Here is a 23,944-nt window from a genome sequence, read left to right on the forward strand (position 1 = left end):
CTCTCCAAAGTCCACATGGACACAGTCTGAGTGGGCCCCAAACCTACTTAGAGCCTCTACCGTCTCCATCGTCTCTCTGGACACAAAAGTAGTATTCCAAGAAATCGACTCAGACACGAATCATCTCTTTTGGTCCCAGAGGTGGCAATCTCAGAAGGCCCAAAACCTACTTTAAGCTCACGCCCCTCACGAACCCCTGGCCACAAACCCACTCTAGTCCTCAACCTACACACAGGGCGTCCCGTCTTGAAGGCCATCATGGCTTCCACCCATTTTGCCCACAAACCTACTTAGAGCTTGAACTCACATCAAGGTTTCCATGGTTACAAACCATGTTCCCTCAAGTGACCCAGAGCCTGACCTCTCTCCATGGTCCCCATGCATTCCAATAGAGACTGGCCCCAAACCTACTCAGGGTCACTCACCACTTCATAGATCTACAGCCACATTCCCAGTCTCCCCCCAAACCTACTCAGAGCCTGACCCCTCTCCATGGTCCAAAAGGACAATATCCCAGGAGACTCAACCGTACTCAGAGCCTGACTCCTCTCCCAGGTCCACAGGGCCACAATACGAGTAGGCCCCAAACCTACTTAGAGCCACAGCAGTCTCCATCGACTCCCTGGTCACAAAAGGACTCTTTCACATATCTACTACCAGCCTGACGATCTCTTTTTGTCCCAAAGGTGGTAATCCCTGTAGGCCCGAACCCTACTCTGAGCTGACTCCCCTTCACTGTTTCCATGGCCACAATCCCAGTCTGGCACCAACATACCCACAGGGTGTCCCCTCTTCAAGGCCATCATGGCTACAACCCACTCTGGCCACAAAATTATTCAGACCTAGACCCCAGCATCAGGGTTGCCATGGTTACGAACCTAGTTCCCTCAACCAACTCAGAGCCTGACCTCTCTTGAGACATGATCCCTATTCAGGCAAATAGAGACTGGCCCCAAACCTACTCAGGGCCAGTCACCTCTCCATAGCTCTTGTCGCCACATTCGAAGCCTGACCCAAACCTTCTCAGAGCCTGTCCCCTCTCCATGGTCCACTAGACAAATATCCCAGTAGGACCCAACCTTACTAAGAGAATGACCCCTCTGCATGGTCTACCGGGACACAACCAGAGTAGGCCGCAAACGTACTTAGACCCTCAACCTTCTCCATCGTCTCCCTCGTCACAAACCTAGCCTTTCACGAAATCGACTCAGAGCCTGAGCGATTACTTTTGGTCCCCAAGGTGGCAATCCCAGTGGCCCCAAACCTATTCTGAGCACCCTCCCCTTCACTGTCTCAATGGACAAAATCCTAGTCTGGGCCGCAACCTATTCAGTGCCCCAACCCTCTCCCGATTACCAGGGCCACAATCCCACTCTAGTCCCCAACCTACACACAGGGTGTCCCCTCTTCAAGGTCATCATGGCTTCCACCCATTTTGGCTACAAACCTACTCAGAGGTTGACCCACATCAAGGTTGCCATGGTTACAAACCAAGTTGCCTCAAGCTAACCAAAGCCTGACCTCTCTCCATGGTCCCGGCATTCCAATAGAGACTGCCCTCAAACCTTTTCAGGGTCAGTCACCCCTCCATAGTACTTGTAGCCACATTCCCAGTTGGCCACAATCCTTATCAGAGCTTGACCACTCTCCAAAGTCCACATGGACACAGTCTGAGTGGGCCCCAAACCTACTTAGAGCCTCTACCGTCTCCATCGTCTCTCTGGACACAAAAGTAGTATTCCAAGAAATCGACTCAGAGACGACTCATCTCTTTTGGTCCCAGAGGTGGCAATCTCAGAAGCCCCAAAACCTACTTTAAGCTCACGCCCCTCACGAACCCCTGGCCACAAACCCACTCTAGTCCTCAACCTACACACAGGGTGTCCCGTCTTGAAGGCCATCATGGCCTCCACCCATTTTGCCCACAAACCTACTTAGAGCTTGAACTCACATCAAGGTTTCCATGGTTACAAACCATGTTCCCTCAAGTGACCCAGAGCCTGACCTCTCTCCATGGTCCCCATGCATTCCAATAGAGACTGGCCCCAAACCTACTCAGGGTCACTCACCACTTCATAGATCTACAGCCACATTCCCAGTCTCCCCCCAAACCTACTCAGAGCCTGACCCCTCTCCATGGTCCAAAAGGACAATATCCCAGGAGACTCAACCGTACTCAGAGCCTGACTCCTCTCCCAGGTCCACAGGGCCACAATACGAGTAGGCCCCAAACCTACTTAGAGCCACAGCAGTCTCCATCGACTCCCTGGTCACAAAAGGACTCTTTCACATATCTACTACCAGCCTGACGATCTCTTTTTGTCCCAAAGGTGGTAATCCCTGTAGGCCCGAACCCTACTCTGAGCTGACTCCCCTTCACTGTTTCCATGGCCACAATCCCAGTCTGGCACCAACATACCCACAGGGTGTCCCCTCTTCAAGGCCATCATGGCTACAACCCACTCTGGCCACAAAATTATTCAGACCTAGACCCCAGCATCAGGGTTGCCATGGTTACGAACCTAGTTCCCTCAACCAACTCAGAGCCTGACCTCTCTTGAGACATGATCCCTATTCAGGCAAATAGAGACTGGCCCCAAACCTACTCAGGGCCAGTCACCTCTCCATAGCTCTTGTCGCCACATTCGAAGCCTGACCCAAACCTTCTCAGAGCCTGTTCCCTCTCCATGGTCCACTAGACAAATATCCCAGTAGGACCCAACCTTACTAAGAGAATGACCCCTCTGCATGGTCTACCGGGACACAACCAGAGTAGGCCGCAAACGTACTTAGACCCTCAACCTTCTCCATCGTCTCCCTCGTCACAAACCTAGGCTTTCACGAAATCGACTCAGAGCCTGAGCGATTACTTTTGGTCCCCAAGGTGGCAATCCCAGTGGCCCCAAACCTATTCTGAGCACCCTCCCCTTCACTGTCTCAATGGACAAAATCCTAGTCTGGGCCGCAACCTATTCAGTGCCCCAACCCTCTCCCGATTACCAGGGCCACAATCCCACTCTAGTCCCCAACCTACACACAGGGTGTCCCCTCTTCAAGGCCATCATGGCTTCCACCCATTTTGGCTACAAACCTACTCAGAGGTTGACCCACATCAAGGTTGCCATGGTTACAAACCAAGTTGCCTCAAGCTAACCAAAGCCTGACCTCTCTCCATGGTCCCTGCATTCCAATAGAGACTGCCCTCAAACCTTTTCAGGGTCAGTCACCCCTCCATAGTACTTGTAGCCACATTCCCAGTTGGCCACAATCCTTATCAGAGCTTGACCACTCTCCAAAGTCCACATGGACACAGTCTGAGTGGGCCCCAAACCTACTTAGAGCCTCTACCGTCTCCATCGTCTCTCTGGACACAAAAGTAGTATTCCAAGAAATCGACTCAGACACGAATCATCTCTTTTGGTCCCAGAGGTGGCAATCTCAGAAGGCCCAAAACCTACTTTAAGCTCACGCCCCTCACGAACCCCTGGCCACAAACCCACTCTAGTCCTCAACCTACACACAGGGTGTCCCGTCTTGAAGGCCATCATGGCCTCCACCCATTTTGCCCACAAACCTACTTAGAGCTTGAATTCACATCAAGGTTTCCATGGTTACAAACCATGTTCCCTCAAGTGACCCAGAGCCTGACCTCTCTCCATGGTCCCCATGCATTCCAATAGAGACTGGCCCCAAACCTACTCAGGGTCACTCACCACTTCATAGATCTACAGCCACATTCCCAGTCTCCCCCCAAACCTACTCAGAGCCTGACCCCTCTCCATGGTCCAAAAGGACAATATCCCAGGAGACTCAACCGTACTCAGAGCCTGACTCCTCTCCCAGGTCCACAGGGCCACAATACGAGTAGGCCCCAAACCTACTTAGAGCCACAGCAGTCTCCATCGACTCCCTGGTCACAAAAGGACTCTTTCACATATCTACTACCAGCCTGACGATCTCTTTTTGTCCCAAAGGTGGCAATCCCTGTAGGCCCGAACCCTACTCTGAGCTGACTCCCCTTCACTGTTTCCATGGCCACAATCCCAGTCTGGCACCAACATGCCCACAGGGTGTCCCCTCTTCAAGGCCATCATGGCTACAACCCACTCTGGCCACAAAATTATTCAGACCTAGACCCCAGCATCAGGGTTGCCATGGTTACGAACCTAGTTCCCTCAACCAACTCAGAGCCTGACCTCTCTTGAGACATGATCCCTATTCAGGCAAATAGAGACTGGCCCCAAACCTACTCAGGGCCAGTCACCTCTCCATAGCTCTTGTCGCCACATTCGAAGCCTGACCCAAACCTTCTCAGAGCCTGTCCCCTCTCCATGGTCCACTAGACAAATATCCCAGTAGGACCCAACCTTACTAAGAGAATGACCCCTCTGCATGGTCTACCGGGACACAACCAGAGTAGGCCGCAAACGTACTTAGACCCTCAACCTTCTCCATCGTCTCCCTCGTCACAAACCTAGCCTTTCACGAAATCGACTCAGAGCCTGAGCGATTACTTTTGGTCCCCAAGGTGGCAATCCCAGTGGCCCCAAACCTATTCTGAGCACCCTCCCCTTCACTGTCTCAATGGACAAAATCCTAGTCTGGGCCGCAACCTATTCAGTGCCCCAACCCTCTCCCGATTACCAGGGCCACAATCCCACTCTAGTCCCCAACCTACACACAGGGTGTCCCCTCTTCAAGGCCATCATGGCTTCCACCCATTTTGGCTACAAACCTACTCAGAGGTTGACCCACATCAAGGTTGCCATGGTTACAAACCAAGTTGCCTCAAGCTAACCAAAGCCTGACCTCTCTCCATGGCCCCTGCATTCCAATAGAGACTGCCCTCAAACCTTTTCAGGGTCAGTCACCCCTCCATAGTACTTGTAGCCACATTCCCAGTTGGCCACAATCCTTATCAGAGCTTGACCACTCTCCAAATTCCACATGGACACAGTCTGACTGGGCCCCAAACCTACTTAGAGCCTCTACCGTCTCCATCGTCTCTCTGGACACAAAAGTAGTATTCCAAGAAATCGACTCAGACACGAATCATCTCTTTTGGTCCCAAAGGTGGCAATCTCAGAAGGCCCAAAACCTACTTTAAGCTCACGCCCCTCACGAACCCCTGGCCACAAACCCACTCTAGTCCTCAACCTACACACAGGGCGTCCCGTCTTGAAGGTCATCATGGCTTCCACCCATTTTGCCCACAAACCTACTTAGAGCTTGAACTCACATCAAGGTTTCCATGGTTACAAACCATGTTCCCTCAAGTGACCCAGAGCCTGACCTCTCTCCATGGTCCCCATGCATTCCAATAGAGACTGGCCCCAAACCTACTCAGGGTCACGCACCACTTCATAGATCTACGACCACATTCCCAGTCTCCCCCCAAACCTACTCAGAGCCTGACCTCTCTCCATGGTCCAAAAGGCCAATATCCCAGGAGGACTCAACCGTACTCAGAGCCTGACCCCTCTCCCAGGTCCACAGGGCCACAATCCGAGTAGGCCCGAAACCTACTTAGAGCCACAACAGTCTCCATCGACTCTCTGGTCACAAAGGTACTCTTTCACATATCGACTCCCAGCCTGATGATCTCTTTTGGTCCTAAAGGTGGCAATCCATGTAGAACCGAACCCTACTCTGAGCTGACTCCCCTTCACTGTTTCCATGGCCACAATTCCAGTCTGACACCCAAAATACGCACAGCGTGTCCCCTCATCAAGGCAATCATGGCGACAACCCATTCTGGCCACAAACTTACTCAGACCTTGACCCCAACATCAGGGTTGCCAAGGTTACGAACCTCATTCCCTCAACCAACTAAGAGCGTGACCTCTCTTGAGACATGATCCATGTGCAGTCCAATAGAGACTGGCCCCAAACCTACTCCAGGCAAGTCACTTCTCCATAGTTCTTGTCTCCACGTTCGAAGTCTGACCCAAACCTTCTCAGAGCCTGTCCCCTCTCCATGGTCTACTAGACAAATATCCCAGTAGGCCCCAACTTACGAAGAGACTGACCCCTCTGCATGGTCTACCGGGACACAACCAGAGTAGGCCGCAAACGTACTTAGACCCTCAACCTTCTCCATCGTCTCCCTCGTCACAAACCTAGCCTTTCACGAAATCGACTCAGAGCCTGAGCGATTACTTTTGGTCCCCAAGGTGGCAATCCCAGTGGCCCCAAACCTATTCTGAGCACCCTCCCCTTCACTGTCTCAATGGACAAAATCCTAGTCTGGGCCGCAACCTATTCAGTGCCCCAACCCTCTCCCGATTACCAGGGCCACAATCCCACTCTAGTCCCCAACCTACACACAGGGTGTCCCCTCTTCAAGGCCATCATGGCTTCCACCCATTTTGGCTACAAACCTACTCAGAGGTTGACCCACATCAAGGTTGCCATGGTTACAAACCAAGTTGCCTCAAGCTAACCAAAGCCTGACCTCTCTCCATGGTCCCTGCATTCCAATAGAGACTGCCCTCAAACCTTTTCAGGGTCAGTCACCCCTCCATAGTACTTGTAGCCACATTCCCAGTTGGCCACAATCCTTATCAGAGCTTGACCACTCTCCAAAGTCCACATGGACACAGTCTGAGTGGGCCCCAAACCTACTTAGAGCCTCTACCGTCTCCATTGTCTCTCTGGACACAAAAGTAGTATTCCAAGAAATCGACTCAGACACGAATCATCTCTTTTGGTCCCAAAGGTGGCAATCTCAGAAGGCCCAAAACCTACTTTAAGCTCACGCCCCTCACGAACCCCTGGCCACAAACCCACTCTAGTCCTCAACCTACACACAGGGTGTCCCGTCTTGAAGGCCATCATGGCCTCCACCCATTTTGCCCACAAACCTACTTAGAGCTTGAACTCACATCAAGGTTTCCATGGTTACAAACCATGTTCCCTCAAGTGACCCAGAGCCTGACCTCTCTCCATGGTCCCCATGCATTCCAATAGAGACTGGCCCCAAACCTACTCAGGGTCACTCACCACTTCATAGATCTACAGCCACATTCCCAGTCTCCCCCCAAACCTACTCAGAGCCTGACCCCTCTCCATGGTCCAAAAGGACAATATCCCAGGAGACTCAACCGTACTCAGAGCCTGACTCCTCTCCCAGGTCCACAGGGCCACAATACGAGTAGGCCCCAAACCTACTTAGAGCCACAGCAGTCTCCATCGACTCCCTGGTCACAAAAGGACTCTTTCACATATCTACTACCAGCCTGACGATCTCTTTTTGTCCCAAAGGTGGTAATCCCTGTAGGCCAGAACCCGACTCTGAGCTGACTCCCCTTCACTGTTTCCATGGCCACAATCCCAGTCTGGCACCAACATGCCCACAGGGTGTCCCCTCTTCAAGGCCATCATGGCTACAACCCACTCTGGCCACAAAATTATTCAGACCTAGACCCCAGCATCAGGGTTGCCATGGTTACGAACCTAGTTCCCTCAACCAACTCAGAGCCTGACCTCTCTTGAGACATGATCCCTATTCAGGCAAATAGAGACTGGCCCCAAACCTACTCAGGGCCAGTCACCTCTCCATAGCTCTTGTCGCCACATTCGAAGCCTGACCCAAACCTTCTCAGAGCCTGTTCCCTCTCCATGGTCCACTAGACAAATATCCCAGTAGGACCCAACCTTACTAAGAGAATGACCCCTCTGCATGGTCTACCGGGACACAACCAGAGTAGGCCGCAAACGTACTTAGACCCTCAACCTTCTCCATCGTCTCCCTCGTCACAAACCTAGCCTTTCACGAAATCGACTCAGAGCCTGAGCGATTACTTTTGGTCCCCAAGGTGGCAATCCCAGTGGCCCCAAACCTATTCTGAGCACCCTCCCCTTCACTGTCTCAATGGACAAAATCCTAGTCTGGGCCGCAACCTATTCAGTGCCCCAACCCTCTCCCGATTACCAGGGCCACAATCCCACTCTAGTCCCCAACCTACACACAGGGTGTCCCCTCTTCAAGGCCATCATGGCTTCCACCCATTTTGGCTACAAACCTACTCAGAGGTTGACCCACATCAAGGTTGCCATGGTTACAAACCAAGTTGCCTCAAGCTAACCAAAGCCTGACCTCTCTCCATGGTCCCTGCATTCCAATAGAGACTGCCCTCAAACCTTTTCAGGGTCAGTCACCCCTCCATAGTACTTGTAGCCACATTCCCAGTTGGCCACAATCCTTATCAGAGCTTGACCACTCTCCAAAGTCCACATGGACACAGTCTGAGTGGGCCCCAAACCTACTTAGAGCCTCTACCGTCTCCATCGTCTCTCTGGACACAAAAGTAGTATTCCAAGAAATCGACTCAGACACGAATCATCTCTTTTGGTCCCAAAGGTGGCAATCTCAGAAGGCCCAAAACCTACTTTAAGCTCACGCCCCTCACGAACCCCTGGCCACAAACCCACTCTAGTCCTCAACCTACACACAGGGTGTCCCGTCTTGAAGGCCATCATGGCTTCCACCCATTTTGCCCACAAACCTACTCAGAGCTTGAACTCACACCAAGGTTGCCATGGTTACAAACCAAGTTGCCTCAAGCTACCCAGAGCCTGACCTCTCTCCAAGGTCCCCATGCATTCCAATAGAGACTGGCCCCAAACCTACTCAGGGTCAGTCACCACTCCATAGATTGACGGCCACATTCCCAGTCTCCCCCTAACCTACTGAGAGCCTGACCCCTCTCCATGGAGTAAAAGGCCAATATCCCGGGAGGACTCAACCGTACTCAGAACCTGACCCCTCTCCCAGGTCCACAGGGCCACAATCCGAGTAGGCCCCATACCTACTTAGAGCCACAACATTCTCCATCGACTCCCTGGTCACAAATGTACTTTTTCACATATCCATTCAGAGCCTGATGATCTCTTTTGGTCCCAAAGGTGGCAATCCCAGTAGGCACGAAACCTACTCTGAGCTCACTCCCCTTCACAGTTTTCAAGGCCACAATCGCAGTCTGGCACACAACCTACACGCATGCTGTCCCGTCTTCAAGGCCATCATGACTACAACCCATTCGGGCCACAAACATACATAGACCTTGCCCCCCACCTCAAGGTTGCCACGGTTACAAACCAAGTTACCTCAAGCTACTGAGAGCCTGACATCTATCCATGGTCCCCATGCATTCCAATAGAGACTGGCCTCAAACCTACTCAGGGCCAAAAAAAAACCAAAAAAACAAAAAAACAAAACAAAACAAAACAAAACCTACTCAGGACCCGTCAGCATTCCATAGATCTACGGCCACATTCGCAGTTTCGCCTCAAACCTACTCATAGCCTCACCCCTCTCTATGGTCCAAAAGGCCAATATCCCAGGAGGACTCAACCATACTCAGAGCCTGACCCCTCTCCTAGGGCCACAGGGCCACAATCCGAGTAGACCCCAAACCTACTTAGAGCCACAACAGTCTCCATCGACTCCCTGGTCACAAAGGTACTCTTTCACAAATCGACTCCGAGCCTGATGATCTCTTTTGGTCCCAAAGGTGGCAATACCAGTAGGCCGAAACCTACTCTGAGCTCACTCCCCCTCACTGTTTCCATGGCCACAATCCCAGTCTGGCACCCAACCTACGCACAGGGTGTACCCTCTTCAAGGCCATCATGTCTACAAGCCATTCTGGCCACAAACTTACTCAGACTTTGACCACTCCGCAAGGTTGCCATGGTTACGAACCTAGTTCCCTCAACCAACACAGAGCCTGTCCTCTCTTGAGACATGGTCCCTGTGCAGTCCAATAGAGACTGGCCCCAAACCTACTCAGGGCCAGTTACCTCCCCATAGCACTTGTGGCCACAATCGAAATCTGGCACCAAACCATCTCAGAGCATGTCCCCTGTCCATGGTCCACTAGACAAATATCCCAGTAGGACCCAAACCTACTAAGAGAATGACCCCTCTGCATTGTCCACCTGGATAAACCAGAGTAGGCCGCAAACATACTTAGAGCCTCAACCCTCTCCATCGTCTCCCTCATCACAAACCTAGCCTTTCACAAAATCCACTCAGAGCCTGAGGATGCCTTTTGGTCGCCAAGGTGGCAATCCCAGCGGGCCCCAAACCTACTCTGAGATCCCTCCCCTTTAATGTCTCAATGGACAAAATCCTAGTCTGGGCCACAACCTATTCAGTGCCCCACCCCTATCCCTCCTTACCATGGCCACAATCTCACTCTAGTCCCCAATCTACACACAGGGTGTCCCCTCTTCAAGGCCATCATGGCATCCACCCATTTTGGCTACAAACCTACTCAGAGCTTGAACCCACATCAAGGTTGCCATGGTTACAAACCATGTTCCTAAGCTACGGACAGCCTGACCTCTCTCCATGGTCCCCATGCATTCCAAAACAGACTGGCCCCAAACCTACCCAGGGTCATTCACCTCTCCATAGTACCTGTAGCCACATTCGCAGTTGGCCACAAACCTACTAAGAGACTGACCCCTCTCCAAAGTCTACATGGACACAGTCTGAGTGGGCCCCAAATCTACTTAGAGCCTCAACCCTCTCCATCGTCTCCCTGGTCACAAAAGTAGTCTTCCACGAAATTGACTGAGAATCGGGTGATCTCTTTTGGTGCCAAAGGTGGCAATCTCAGTAGGCCCGATCCAACTCTAAGCTCACTCCCCTCATGGGCTCCATTGCCACAACCCAGTCTGGCCCCGACCTAGGCACTGGGGTCTTCACCTCAAGGCCATGATAGCTACAACCCATTCCGGCCACAAACCTACTCCTACCTTGACCCCACTTCAAGGTTGCCAAGGTTCCAAACCTAGTTGCCTCAAGCTACCTAGAGCCTGACATCTCTCTACGGTTCCCATGCATTCCAATAGAGACTGGCCCCAAACCTACCCAGGGTCAGTCACCTCTCCATAGATCTACGACCACATTCCCAGTCTCCCCCCAAACCTACTCAGAGCCTGACCTCTCTCCATGGTCCAAAAGGCCAATATCCCAGGAGGACTCAACCATACTCAGAGCCTGACCCCTCTCCCAGGTCCACAGGGCCACAATCCGAGTAGGCCCGAAACCTACTTAGAGCCACAACAGTCTCCATCGACTCTCTGGTCACACAGGTACTCTTTCACATATCGACTCCCAGCCTGACGATCTCTTTTGGTCCTAAAGGTGGCAATCCATGTAGAACCGAACCCTACTCTGAGCTGACTCCCCTTCACTGTTTCCATGGCCACAATCCCAGTCTGACACCCAAAATACGCACAGGGTGTCCCCTCTTCAAGGCCATCATGGCGACAACCCATTCTGGCCACAAACTTACTCAGACCTTGACCCCAACATCAGGGTTGCCAAGGTTACGAACCTCATTCCCTCAACCAACTAAGAGCGTGACCTCTCTTGAGACATGATCCATGTGCAGTCCAATAGAGACTGGCCCCAAACCTACTCCAGGCCAGTCACCGCTCCATAGTTCTTGTGTCCACGTTCGAAGCCTGACCCAAAACTTCTCAGAGCCTGTCCCCTCTCCATGGTCCACTAGACAAATGTCCCAGTAGGCCCCAACTTACTAAGAGACTGACCCCTCTGCATGGTCTACCGGGACACAACCAGAGTTGGCCGCAAATGTACTTAGACCCTCAACCTTCTCCATCGTCTCCCTCGTCACAAACCTAGCCTTTCACGAAATCGACTCAGAGCCTGAGCGATTACTTTTGGTCCCCAAGGTGGCAATCCCAGTGGCCCCAAAGCTATTCTGAGCACCCTCCCCTTCACTGCCTCAATGGTCAAAATCGTAGTCTGGGCCGCAAAGTATTCAGTGCCCCAACCCTCTCCCGATTACCATGGCCACAATCCCACTCTACACACAGGGTGTCCCCTCTTCAAGGCCATCATGGCTTCCACCCATTTTGGCTACAAACCTACTCAGAGCTTGAACACACATCAAGATTGCCATGGTTACAAACCAAGTTGCCTCAAGCTACCCAGAGCCTGACCTCTCTCCATGGTCCCTGCATTCCAATAGAGACTGCCCTCAAACCTATTCAGGGTCAGTCACCTCTCCATAGTACCTGTAGCCACATTCGCAGTTGGCCACAATCCTACTCAGAGCTTGACCACTCTCCAAAGTCCACATGGACGCAGTCTGAGTGGGCCCCAAACCTACTTAGAGCCTCTACCGACTCCATCGTCTCCCTGAACAAAAAGTAGGACTCCACGAAATCGACTCAGACACGAATCATCTCTTTTGGTCCCAAAGGTGGAAATGTCAGTAGGCCCAAAACCTACTCTAAGCTCACTCCCCTCACGGGCTCCCTGGCCACAATCCCACTCTAGTCCCAAACCTACACACAGGGTGTCCCCTCTTCAAGGCCATCATGGCTTCCTCCCATTTTGCCCACAAACCTACTCAGAGCTTGAACTCACACCAAGGTTGCCATGGTTACAAACCAAGTTGCCTCAAGCTACCCAGAGCCTGACCTCTCTCCAAGGTCCCCATGCATTCCAATAGAGACTGGCCCCAAACCTACTCAGGGTCAGTCACCACTCCATAGATTGACGGCCACATTCCCAGTCTCCCCCTAACCTACTGAGAGCCTGACCCCTCTCCCAGGTCCACAGGGCCACAATCCGAGTAGGCCCCATACCTACTTAGAGCCACAACATTCTCCATCGACTCCCTGGTCACAAATGTACTCTTTCACATATCCATTCAGAGCCTGATGATCTCTTTTGGTCCCAAAGGTGGCAATCCCAGTAGGCATGAAACCTACTCTGAGCTCACTCCCCTTCACAGTTTTCAAGGCCACAATCGCAGTCTGGCACACAACCTACACGCATGCTGTCCCGTCTTCAAGGCCATCATGACTACAACCCATTCGGGCCACAAACATACATAGACCTTGCCCCCCACCTCAAGGTTGCCACGGTTACAAACCAAGTTACCTCAAGCTACTGAGAGCCTGACATCTATCCATGGTCCCCATGCATTCCAATAGAGACTGGCCTCAAACCTACTCAGGGCAAAAAAAAAAACAAAAAAACAAAAAAACAAACAAAACAAAACAAAACCTACTCAGGACCCGTCAGCATTCCATAGATCTACGGCCACATTCGCAGTTTCGCCTCAAACCTACTCATAGCCTCACCCCTCTCTATGGTCCAAAAGGCCAATATCCCAGGAGGACTCAACCATACTCAGAGCCTGACCCCTCTCCTAGGGCCACAGGGCCACAATCCGAGTAGACCCCAAACCTACTTAGAGCCACAACAGTCTCCATCGACTCCCTGGTCACAAAGGTACTCTTTCACATATCGACTCCCAGCCTGACGATCTCTTTTGGTCCTAAAGGTGGCAATCCATGTAGAACCGAACCCTACTCTGAGCTGACTCCCCTTCACTGTTTCCATGGCCACAATCCCAGTCTGACACCCAAAATACGCACAGGGTGTCCCCTCTTCAAGGCCATCATGGCGACAACCCATTCTGGCCACAAACTTACTCAGACCTTGACCCCAACATCAGGGTTGCCAAGGTTACGAACCTCATTCCCTCAACCAACTAAGAGCGTGACCTCTCTTGAGACATGATCCATGTGCAGTCCAATAGAGACTGGCCCCAAACCTACTCCAGGCCAGTCACCGCTCCATAGTTCTTGTGTCCACGTTCGAAGCCTGACCCAAAACTTCTCAGAGCCTGTCCCCTCTCCATGGTCCACTAGACAAATGTCCCAGTAGGCCCCAACTTACTAAGAGACTGACCCCTCTGCATGGTCTACCGGGACACAACCAGAGTTGGCCGCAAATGTACTTAGACCCTCAACCTTCTCCATCGTCTCCCTCGTCACAAACCTAGCCTTTCACGAAATCGACTCAGAGCCTGAGCGATTACTTTTGGTCCCCAAGGTGGCAATCCCAGTGGCCCCAAAGCTATTCTGAGCACCCTCCCCTTCACTGCCTCAATGGTCAAAATCGTAGTCTGGGCCGCAAAGTATTCAGTGCCCCAACCCTCTCCCGATTACCATGGCCACAATCCCACTCTACACACAGGGTGTCCCCTCTTCAAGGCCATCATGGCTTCCACCCATTTTGGCTACAAACCTACTCAGAGCTTGAACACACATCAAGATTGCCATGGTTACAAACCAAGTTGCCTCAAGCTACCCAGAGCCTGACCTCTCTCCATGGTCCCTGCATTCCAATAGAGACTGCCCTCAAACCTATTCAGGGTCAGTCACCTCTCCATAGTACCTGTAGCCACATTCGCAGTTGGCCACAATCCTACTCAGAGCTTGACCACTCTCCAAAGTCCACATGGACGCAGTCTGAGTGGGCCCCAAACCTACTTAGAGCCTCTACCGACTCCATCGTCTCCCTGAACAAAAAGTAGGACTCCACGAAATCGACTCAGACACGAATCATCTCTTTTGGTCCCAAAGGTGGAAATGTCAGTAGGCCCAAAACCTACTCTAAGCTCACTCCCCTCACGGGCTCCCTGGCCACAATCCCACTCTAGTCCCAAACCTACACACAGGGTGTCCCCTCTTCAAGGCCATCATGGCTTCCTCCCATTTTGCCCACAAACCTACTCAGAGCTTGAACTCACACCAAGGTTGCCATGGTTACAAACCAAGTTGCCTCAAGCTACCCAGAGCCTGACCTCTCTCCAAGGTCCCCATGCATTCCAATAGAGACTGGCCCCAAACCTACTCAGGGTCAGTCACCACTCCATAGATTGACGGCCACATTCCCAGTCTCCCCCTAACCTACTGAGAGCCTGACCCCTCTCCATGGTGTAAAAGGCCAATATCCCGGGAGGACTCAACCGTACTCAGAGCCTGACCCCTCTCCCAGGTCCACAGGGCCACAATCCGAGTAGGCCCCATACCTACTTAGAGCCACAACATTCTCCATCGACTCCCTGGTCACAAATGTACTCTTTCACATATCCATTCAGAGCCTGATGATCTCTTTTGGTCCCAAAGGTGGCAATCCCAGTAGGCATGAAACCTACTCTGAGCTCACTCCCCTTCACAGTTTTCAAGGCCACAATCGCAGTCTGGCACACAACCTACACGCATGCTGTCCCGTCTTCAAGGCCATCATGACTACAACCCATTCGGGCCACAAACATACATAGACCTTGCCCCCCACCTCAAGGTTGCCACGGTTACAAACCAAGTTACCTCAAGCTACTGAGAGCCTGACATCTATCCATGGTCCCCATGCATTCCAATAGAGACTGGCCTCAAACCTACTCAGGGCAAAAAAAAAAACAAAAAAACAAAAAAACAAACAAAACAAAACAAAACCTACTCAGGACCCGTCAGCATTCCATAGATCTACGGCCACATTCGCAGTTTCGCCTCAAACCTACTCATAGCCTCACCCCTCTCTATGGTCCAAAAGGCCAATATCCCAGGAGGACTCAACCATACTCAGAGCCTGACCCCTCTCCTAGGGCCACAGGGCCACAATCCGAGTAGACCCCAAACCTACTTAGAGCCACAACAGTCTCCATCGACTCCCTGGTCACAAAGGTACTCTTTCACATATCGACTCCCAGCCTGACGATCTCTTTTGGTCCTAAAGGTGGCAATCCATGTAGAACCGAACCCTACTCTGAGCTGACTCCCCTTCACTGTTTCCATGGCCACAATCCCAGTCTGACACCCAAAATACGCACAGGGTGTCCCCTCTTCAAGGCCATCATGGCGACAACCCATTCTGGCCACAAACTTACTCAGACCTTGACCCCAACATCAGGGTTGCCAAGGTTACGAACCTCATTCCCTCAACCAACTAAGAGCGTGACCTCTCTTGAGACATGATCCATGTGCAGTCCAATAGAGACTGGCCCCAAACCTACTCCAGGCCAGTCACCGCTCCATAGTTCTTGTGTCCACGTTCGAAGCCTGACCCAAAACTTCTCAGAGCCTGTCCCCTCTCCATGGTCCACTAGACAAATGTCCCAGTAGGCCCCAACTTACTAAGAGACTGACCCCTCTGCATGGTCTACCGGGACACAACCAGAGTTGGCCGCAAATGTACTTAGACCCTCAACCTTCTCCATCGTCTCCCTCGTCACAAACCTAGCCTTTCACGAAATCGACTCAGAGCCTGAGCGATTACTTTTGGTCCCCAAGGTGGCAATCCCAGTGGCCCCAAAGCTATTCTGAGCACCCTCCCCTTCACTGCCTCAATGGTCAAAATCGTAGTCTGGGCCGCAAAGTATTCAGTGCCCCAACCCTCTCCCGATTACCATGGCCACAATCCCACTCTACACACAGGGTGTCCCCTCTTCAAGGCCATCATGGCTTCCACCCATTTTGGCTACAAACCTACTCAGAGCTTGAACACACATCAAGATTGCCATGGTTACAAACCAAGTTGCCTCAAGCTACCCAGAGCCTGACCTCTCTCCATGGTCCCTGCATTCCAATAGAGACTGCCCTCAAACCTATTCAGGGTCAGTCACCTCTCCATAGTACCTGTAGCCACATTCGCAGTTGGCCACAATCCTACTCAGAGCTTGACCACTCTCCAAAGTCCACATGGACGCAGTCTGAGTGGGCCCCAAACCTACTTAGAGCCTCTACCGACTCCATCGTCTCCCTGAACAAAAAGTAGGACTCCACGAAATCGACTCAGACACGAATCATCTCTTTTGGTCCCAAAGGTGGAAATGTCAGTAGGCCCAAAACCTACTCTAAGCTCACTCCCCTCACGGGCTCCCTGGCCACAATCCCACTCTAGTCCCAAACCTACACACAGGGTGTCCCCTCTTCAAGGCCATCATGGCTTCCTCCCATTTTGCCCACAAACCTACTCAGAGCTTGAACTCACACCAAGGTTGCCATGGTTACAAACCAAGTTGCCTCAAGCTACCCAGAGCCTGACCTCTCTCCAAGGTCCCCATGCATTCCAATAGAGACTGGCCCCAAACCTACTCAGGGTCAGTCACCACTCCATAGATTGACGGCCACATTCCCAGTCTCCCCCTAACCTACTGAGAGCCTGACCCCTCTCCATGGTGTAAAAGGCCAATATCCCGGGAGGACTCAACCGTACTCAGAGCCTGACCCCTCTCCCAGGTCCACAGGGCCACAATCCGAGTAGGCCCCATACCTACTTAGAGCCACAACATTCTCCATCGACTCCCTGGTCACAAATGTACTCTTTCACATATCCATTCAGAGCCTGATGATCTCTTTTGGTCCCAAAGGTGGCAATCCCAGTAGGCATGAAACCTACTCTGAGCTCACTCCCCTTCACAGTTTTCAAGGCCACAATCGCAGTCTGGCACACAACCTACACGCATGCTGTCCCGTCTTCAAGGCCATCATGACTACAACCCATTCGGGCCACAAACATACATAGACCTTGCCCCCCACCTCAAGGTTGCCACGGTTACAAACCAAGTTACCTCAAGCTACTGAGAGCCTGACATCTATCCATGGTCCCCATGCATTCCAATAGAGACTGGCCTCAAACCTACTCAGGGCCAAAAAAAAAACAAAAAAACAAAAAAACAAACAAAACAAAACAAAACCTACTCAGGACCCGTCAGCATTCCATAGATCTACGGCCACATTCGCAGTTTCGCCTCAAACCTACTCATAGCCTCACCCCTCTCTATGGTCCAAAAGGCCAATATCCCAGGAGGACTCAACCATACTCAGAGCCTGACCCCTCTCCTAGGGCCACAGGGCCACAATCCGAGTAGACCCCAAACCTACTTAGAGCCACAACAGTCTCCATCGACTCCCTGGTCACAAAGGTACTCTTTCACAAATCGACTCCGAGCCTGATGATCTCTTTTGGTCCCAAAGGTGGCAATACCAGTAGGCCGAAACCTACTCTGAGCTCACTCCCCCTCACTGTTTCCATGGCCACAATCCCAGTCTGGCACCCAACCTACGCACAGGGTGTACCCTCTTCAAGGCCATCATGTCTACAAGCCATTCTGGCCACAAACTTACTCAGACTTTGACCACTCCGCAAGGTTGCCATGGTTACGAACCTAGTTCCCTCAACCAACACAGAGCCTGACCTCTCTCCATGGTCCCCATGCATTCCAATAGAGACTGGCCCCAAACCTACTCAGGGTAAGTCACCTCTCCATACTACTTGTAGCCACATTCCCAGTTGGCCACAAACCTACTGAGAGCCTGAACCCTCTCTATGGTCCAAAAGGCCAATATTCCAGGAGGAATCAACCGTACTCAGAGCCTGACCCCTCTCCCAGGTCCACAGGGCCACAATCCGAGTAGGCCCCAAACCTACTTAGAGCCACAACAGTCTCCATCGACGCTCTGGTCACAAATGTACTCTTTCACAAATCGACTCAGAGCCTGATGATCTCTTTTGTTCCCAAAGGTGGCAATGTCAGTAGGCACGAAACCTACTGAGCTCACTCCCCTTCACAGTTTTCAAGGACACAATCGCAGTCTGGCACCCAACCTACACACATGCTGTACCCTCTTCAAGGCCATCATGGCTACAACCCATTCCAGCCACAAAATTACACAGACCTAGCCCCCCACCTCAAGGTTGCCATGGTTACAAACCACGTTGCTTCAAGGTACCTAGAGCCTGACATCTCTCCATGGTCCCCATGCATTCCAATAGAGACTGGTCCCAAACCTACTTAGGGTAAGTCACCACTCCATAGATTTACGACCACATTCCCAGTCTTCCCCCAAACCTACTCAGAGCCTGACATCTCTCCATGGTCCAAAAGGCCAATATCCCAGGAGGACTCAACCGTACTCAGAACCTGACCCCTCTTCGAGGTCCACAGGGCCACAATCCGAGTAGGCCCCAAACCTACTTAGAGCCACAGCAGTCTCCATCGACTCCTAGGTCACAAATTTACTCTTTCACATATCCACTCAGAGCCTGACGATCTCTTTTGGTCCCAAAGGAGGCAATCCCAATAGGCCGAAACCTACTATGAGCTCACTCCCCTTCACTGTCTCAATGGACAAAATCCTAGTCTGGGCCACAACCTATTCAGTGCCCCACCCCTTTGCCTCCTTACTATGGCCACAATCCCACTCTAGTCCCAAACCTACACACAGGGTGTCCCCTCTCAAGGGCATCATGGCTTGCACCCATTTTTCCACAAACCTTCTGAGAGCTTGAAACCACATCAAGGTTGCCATGGTTACAAACCAAGTTGCCCCAAGCTACCCAGAGCCTGACCTCTCTCCATGGTCCTCATGCATTCCAATAGAGACTGCTGCAAACCTACTCAGGGGAAGTCACCTCTCCATCATACTTGTAGCCACACTGTCAGTTGGCCACAAACCTACTGAGAGCCTGACCCCTCTCCATGGTCCAAAAGGCCAATATCCCAGGAGGACTCAACCGTACTCAGAACCTGACCCCTCTCCATAATTCACTAGAGAAATATCCCAGTAGGACCCAAACCTAGGAAGAGAATAACGCCTCTGCATGGTCCACCTGGACACAACCAGAGGAGGCCACAAACGTACTTAGAGCCTCAACCCTCCCATCGTCTTCCTCGTCACAAACCTAGCCTTTCACGAAATCCACTTAGAGCCTGAGGATGCCTTTTGACCCCAAGGTGGCAATCCCAGTGGGCCCGAAACCTACTCTGAGCTCACTCCCCTTCACTGTCTCAATGGACAAAATCCTAGTCTGGGCCGCAACCTTCAGTGCCCCACCCCTATCCCTCCTTATGATGGCCACAATACCACTCTAGTCCCCAACCTACACACATGGTGTCCCCTCTTCAAGGCCATCATGGCTTCCACCCATTTTGGCTACAAACCTACTCAGAGCTTGACCCACATCAAGGTTGCCATGGTTACAAACCAAGTTGCCTCAAGCTACCCAGAGCCTGACCTCTCTCCAAGGTCCCCATGCATTCCAATAGAGACATGCCCCAAACCTACTCAGGGTCAGTCACCACTCCATAGATCTACGGCCACATTCCCAGTCTTCCCCCAAACCTACTCAAAGCCTGACCCCTCTCCAGGTCCAAAAGGCGAATATCCCAGGAGGACTCAACCGTACTCAGAGCCTGACTCCTCTCCCAGGTCCACAGGGCCACAATCCGAGTAAGCCCCAAACCTACTTAGAGCCACAGCAGTCTCCATCGACTCCCTCGTCACAAAGGTACTCTTTAACATATCGACTCCCAGCCCTATGATCTCTTTTGGTCCCAAAGGTGGCAATCCCTGTAGGCCCAAACCCTACTCTGAGCTGACTCCCCTTCACTGTGTCCATGGCCACAATCCTAGTCTCGCACCCAACATATGCACAGGGTGTCCCCTCTTCAAGGCCATCATGGCGACAACCCATTCTGGCCACAAATTTTTCAGACCTTGACCCTCACATCAGGGTTGCCATGGTTACGAACCTAGTTCCCTCAACCAACTCAGAGCCTGACCTCTCTTGAGACATGGTCCCTGTGCAGTCCAATAGAGACTGGCCCCAAACCTACTCAGGGCCAGTCACCTCTCCATAGCTCTTTTGGACACATTCGAAGTCTGGCACCAAACCATCTCAGAGCGTGTCCACTGTCCATGGTCCACTAGACAAATATCCCAGTAGGACCCAAATCTACTAAGAGAATGACCCTACTGCATGGTCCACCTGGACACAACCAGAGGAGGCCGCAAACATACTTAGAGCCTCAACCCTCTCCATCGTCTCCCTCACCACAAACCTAGCCTTTCACAAAATCCACTCAGAGCCTGAGGATGCCTTTTGGTCCCCAAGGTGGCAATCCCAGCGGGCCCCAAACCTACTCTGAGATCCCTCCCCTTCACTGTCTCAATGAACAAAATCCTAGTCTGGGCCACAACCTATTCAGTGCCCCACCCTTTGCGTCCTTACCATGGCCACAATCTCACTCTAGTCCCCAATCTACACACAGGCTGTCCCCTCTTCAAGGTCATCATGGCATCCACCCATTTTGGCTACAAACCTACTCAGAGCTTGAACCCACATCAAGGTTGCCATGGTTACAAACCATGTTGCCTAAGCTACCCAGAGCCTGACCTCTCTCCATGGTCCCCATGCATTCCAAAACATACTGGCCCAAAACCTACTCAGGGTCATTCACCTCTCCATAGTACCTGTAGCCACATTCGCAGTTGGCAACAAACCTACTCAGAGCCCGACCCCTCTCCAAAGTCTACATGGACACAGTCTGAGTGGGCCCCAAATCTACTTAGAGCCTCAACCCTCTCCTTCGTCCTCCTTGTCACAAAAGTAGTCTTCCAAGAAATCGACTCAGAGCCGGATGATCTCTTTTGGTCCCAAAGGTGGCAATCTCAGTAGGCCCGAAACCTACTATAAGCTCACTCCCCTCACGGACTCCAGGCCACAATCCCACTCTAGTCCCCAACCTACACACAAGGTGTCCCCTCTTCAAGGCCATCATGGCATCCACCCATTTTGGCTACAAACCTACTCAGAGCTTGATATCACATCAAGGTTGCCATGGTTACAAACCATGTTGCCTCAAGCTACCCAGAGTGTGTCCTCTCTCCATGGTCCCCATGCATTTCAATAGAGACTGGCCCCAAACCTACTCAGGGTCAGTCACCTCTCCTTAGACCTTGTGGCCACATTCGCAGTCTCGCCCCAAACCTACTCGGAGCCTGACCCCTCTCCATGGTCCAAAAGGCCAATATCCCCGGAAGACTCAACCGGACTCAGAGCCTGATCCCTCTCCCAGGTCCACAGGGCCACAATCTGAGTAGGCCCCAAACCTACTTAGAGACACAACAGTCTCCTTGGACTCCCAGGTCACAAATGTACTCTTTCACAAATCGACTCATAGCCTGATGATCTCTTTTGGTCCCAAAGGTGGCAATCCCAATAGGCCGAAACCTACTCTGAGCTCACTCCCCTTCACTGTTTCCATGGCCACAATCCCAGTCTGGCACCCAACCTACGCACAGGGTGTCCCCTCTTCAAGGCCATCGTGGCTACAACCCATTTTGGGCACAAACTTACTCAGACCTTGACCCCAACATCAAGGTTGCCATGGTTACGAACTTAGTTCCCTCAACCAACTCAGATCCTGACTTCTCTGGAGACATGGTCCCTTTGCAGTCCAATAGAGACTGGCCCCAAACCTACTCAGGGTCAGTCACCTCTCCATAGGTCTTGTGGCCACATTCGAATTCTAGCCCCAAGCCATCTCAGAGCCTGTCCCTTCTCCATGGTCCACTAGACAAATATCCCAGTAGGACCCATTCGACTAAGAGAATGCCCCCTCTGCATTTTCCACCTGGACACAACCCCAGTAGGCCACAAAGGTACTTAGAGCCTCAACCCCCTCCATTGTCTCCCTGGTCACAAACCTAGCCTTTCTACAAAATCGACTCAGCACCTGATGATGCCTATTGGTCCCCATGGTGGCAACCTCAGTAGGCCCCAAACCTACTCTGAGCTCCCTCCCCTTCACTGTCTCAATGGCCAAAATCCTAGACTGGGCCCAAACCTATACTGTGCCCCACCCCTCTTCCTTGTTACCATTGCAAGAAATTCTGGACCCCAACCTATGCACAGGGTGTCACTTCTTCAAGGACCTCATGGCCACAATCCATTCTGGCCACAAACCTACTCAGTGCTTAATTCCTCATCAAGGTTGCCACGGTTACAAACATAGTTCCCTCAACTTACTCAGAGTCATACTTGTCTCCATGGTCCCTATGCATTCAAATAGAGCCTGGCCCCAAACCCATCCAGGGTCAGTCACCTTTCCTTAGTACATGTGGCCACATTCGTAGTCTGCCCTAAAAAGTACTCAGAGCCTGACGTCTCTCCATTGCCCACATGGTCAAAATCCAGGAGGCCCCTACTCTACTCAGAGCCGGACTCCTCTGTGTAGTATCCAGGGCCAAAAACCTACTCTGGTCACAATCCACTCAGAGATTGAGCCCTGTCCATCATTTCCTTGGCCAGAATCCTAATCAGACCCCAAACCTACTCAGAGCCTGACGCCTCTCTATGATCCACAGGCCGATACCCAGGGTTGCCCCAACCCTTCTCAGAGCCTCAATCCTCTCCATTGTCTCCCTGGTCACAATCCTAGTCTTTCACCAAACCTACTCAGAGCCTGCCCCTTCCGCTGTCCCCAGGGGGGCAATCCCAGTAGGCCCCAAACCTACTCTGAGCTCCCTCCCCTTCATTGTCTCCATGGACAAAATCCTAGTCTGGGCACCAACTTATTCAGTGTCCCTCCCCTCTCCCTTGTTACCATGGCCACCATCCTAGTCTGGCCCCCTAACCTACTAACAGGGTGTACCTTCTTCAAGGCCATCATGGCTACAACACATTCTGGCCCAAAACCTACACAGACCTTGACCCCACATCAAGGTTGCCATGGTTACAAACCTAGTTCCCTCAACCTACTCAGAGCCTGACCTCTCTCCATGGACCCATGCATTCCAATAGAGTGACCCCAAACCACCTCACGGTCAGTCACCTCACCATAGTACTTGTGGCCACATTTGCAGTCTGACCCCAAACCTACAGAGACTGACCCCTCCCCATGGTCAAGGCCAATATCCCAGTAGGACCCAACCCTACTCAGAACCTGACCCTTCTCCATGGTCCAAAGGCTAATATCTCAGTAGGACTCAATGCTACTGAGAGTCTCACCCCTCTCCAAGGTTCACATGGCCACAATCCCAGAAGGCCCCAAACCTACTTAGAGCCTCAACGGTCTCCGTCGTCTTCCAGGTCACAAACGTAGTCTTTCATGAAATCGACTCAGAGTCTGATGATCTCTTTTGGTCCCAAAGGTGGCAATCCCAGTAGGCCCCAAACCTACTCTGAGATCACTGCCCTTCACTGTCTCCATGGACAAAATCCTAGTCTGGGCACCAAGTTATTCAGTGTCCCACCCCTCTCCCTCGTTACCATGGCCACAATCCCAGTCTGGCCCCCAACCTACTCACAGGGTTTCCC

General features: G+C 52.0%; 1 protein-coding gene across 14 annotated transcripts in view; it reads right to left on the minus strand.

Moving 5' to 3' along the window:
* Positions 1-23,944, minus strand: part of LOC140593658 (protein EOLA1-like) — a 67,829-nt gene that overhangs the window by 35,379 nt on the left and 8,506 nt on the right. Inside the window, exon 1 of one of the 14 annotated variants that reach the window (XM_072743973.1) lies at positions 9,423-9,486. The exons of the other annotated variants lie outside the window; for them this stretch is intronic. Within the exon in view, the coding sequence (XP_072600074.1) occupies positions 9,423-9,444 (22 nt within the window). The 5' untranslated portion in view covers positions 9,445-9,486. Of the gene's footprint in view, positions 1-9,422; positions 9,487-23,944 lie in introns of those variants that run through there. 14 annotated transcript variants of the gene reach the window in all.

The sequence above is a fragment of the Vulpes vulpes genome, chromosome X, assembly GCF_048418805.1.
Source record: "Vulpes vulpes isolate BD-2025 chromosome X, VulVul3, whole genome shotgun sequence".
Lineage (NCBI taxonomy): Eukaryota > Metazoa > Chordata > Mammalia > Carnivora > Canidae > Vulpes > Vulpes vulpes.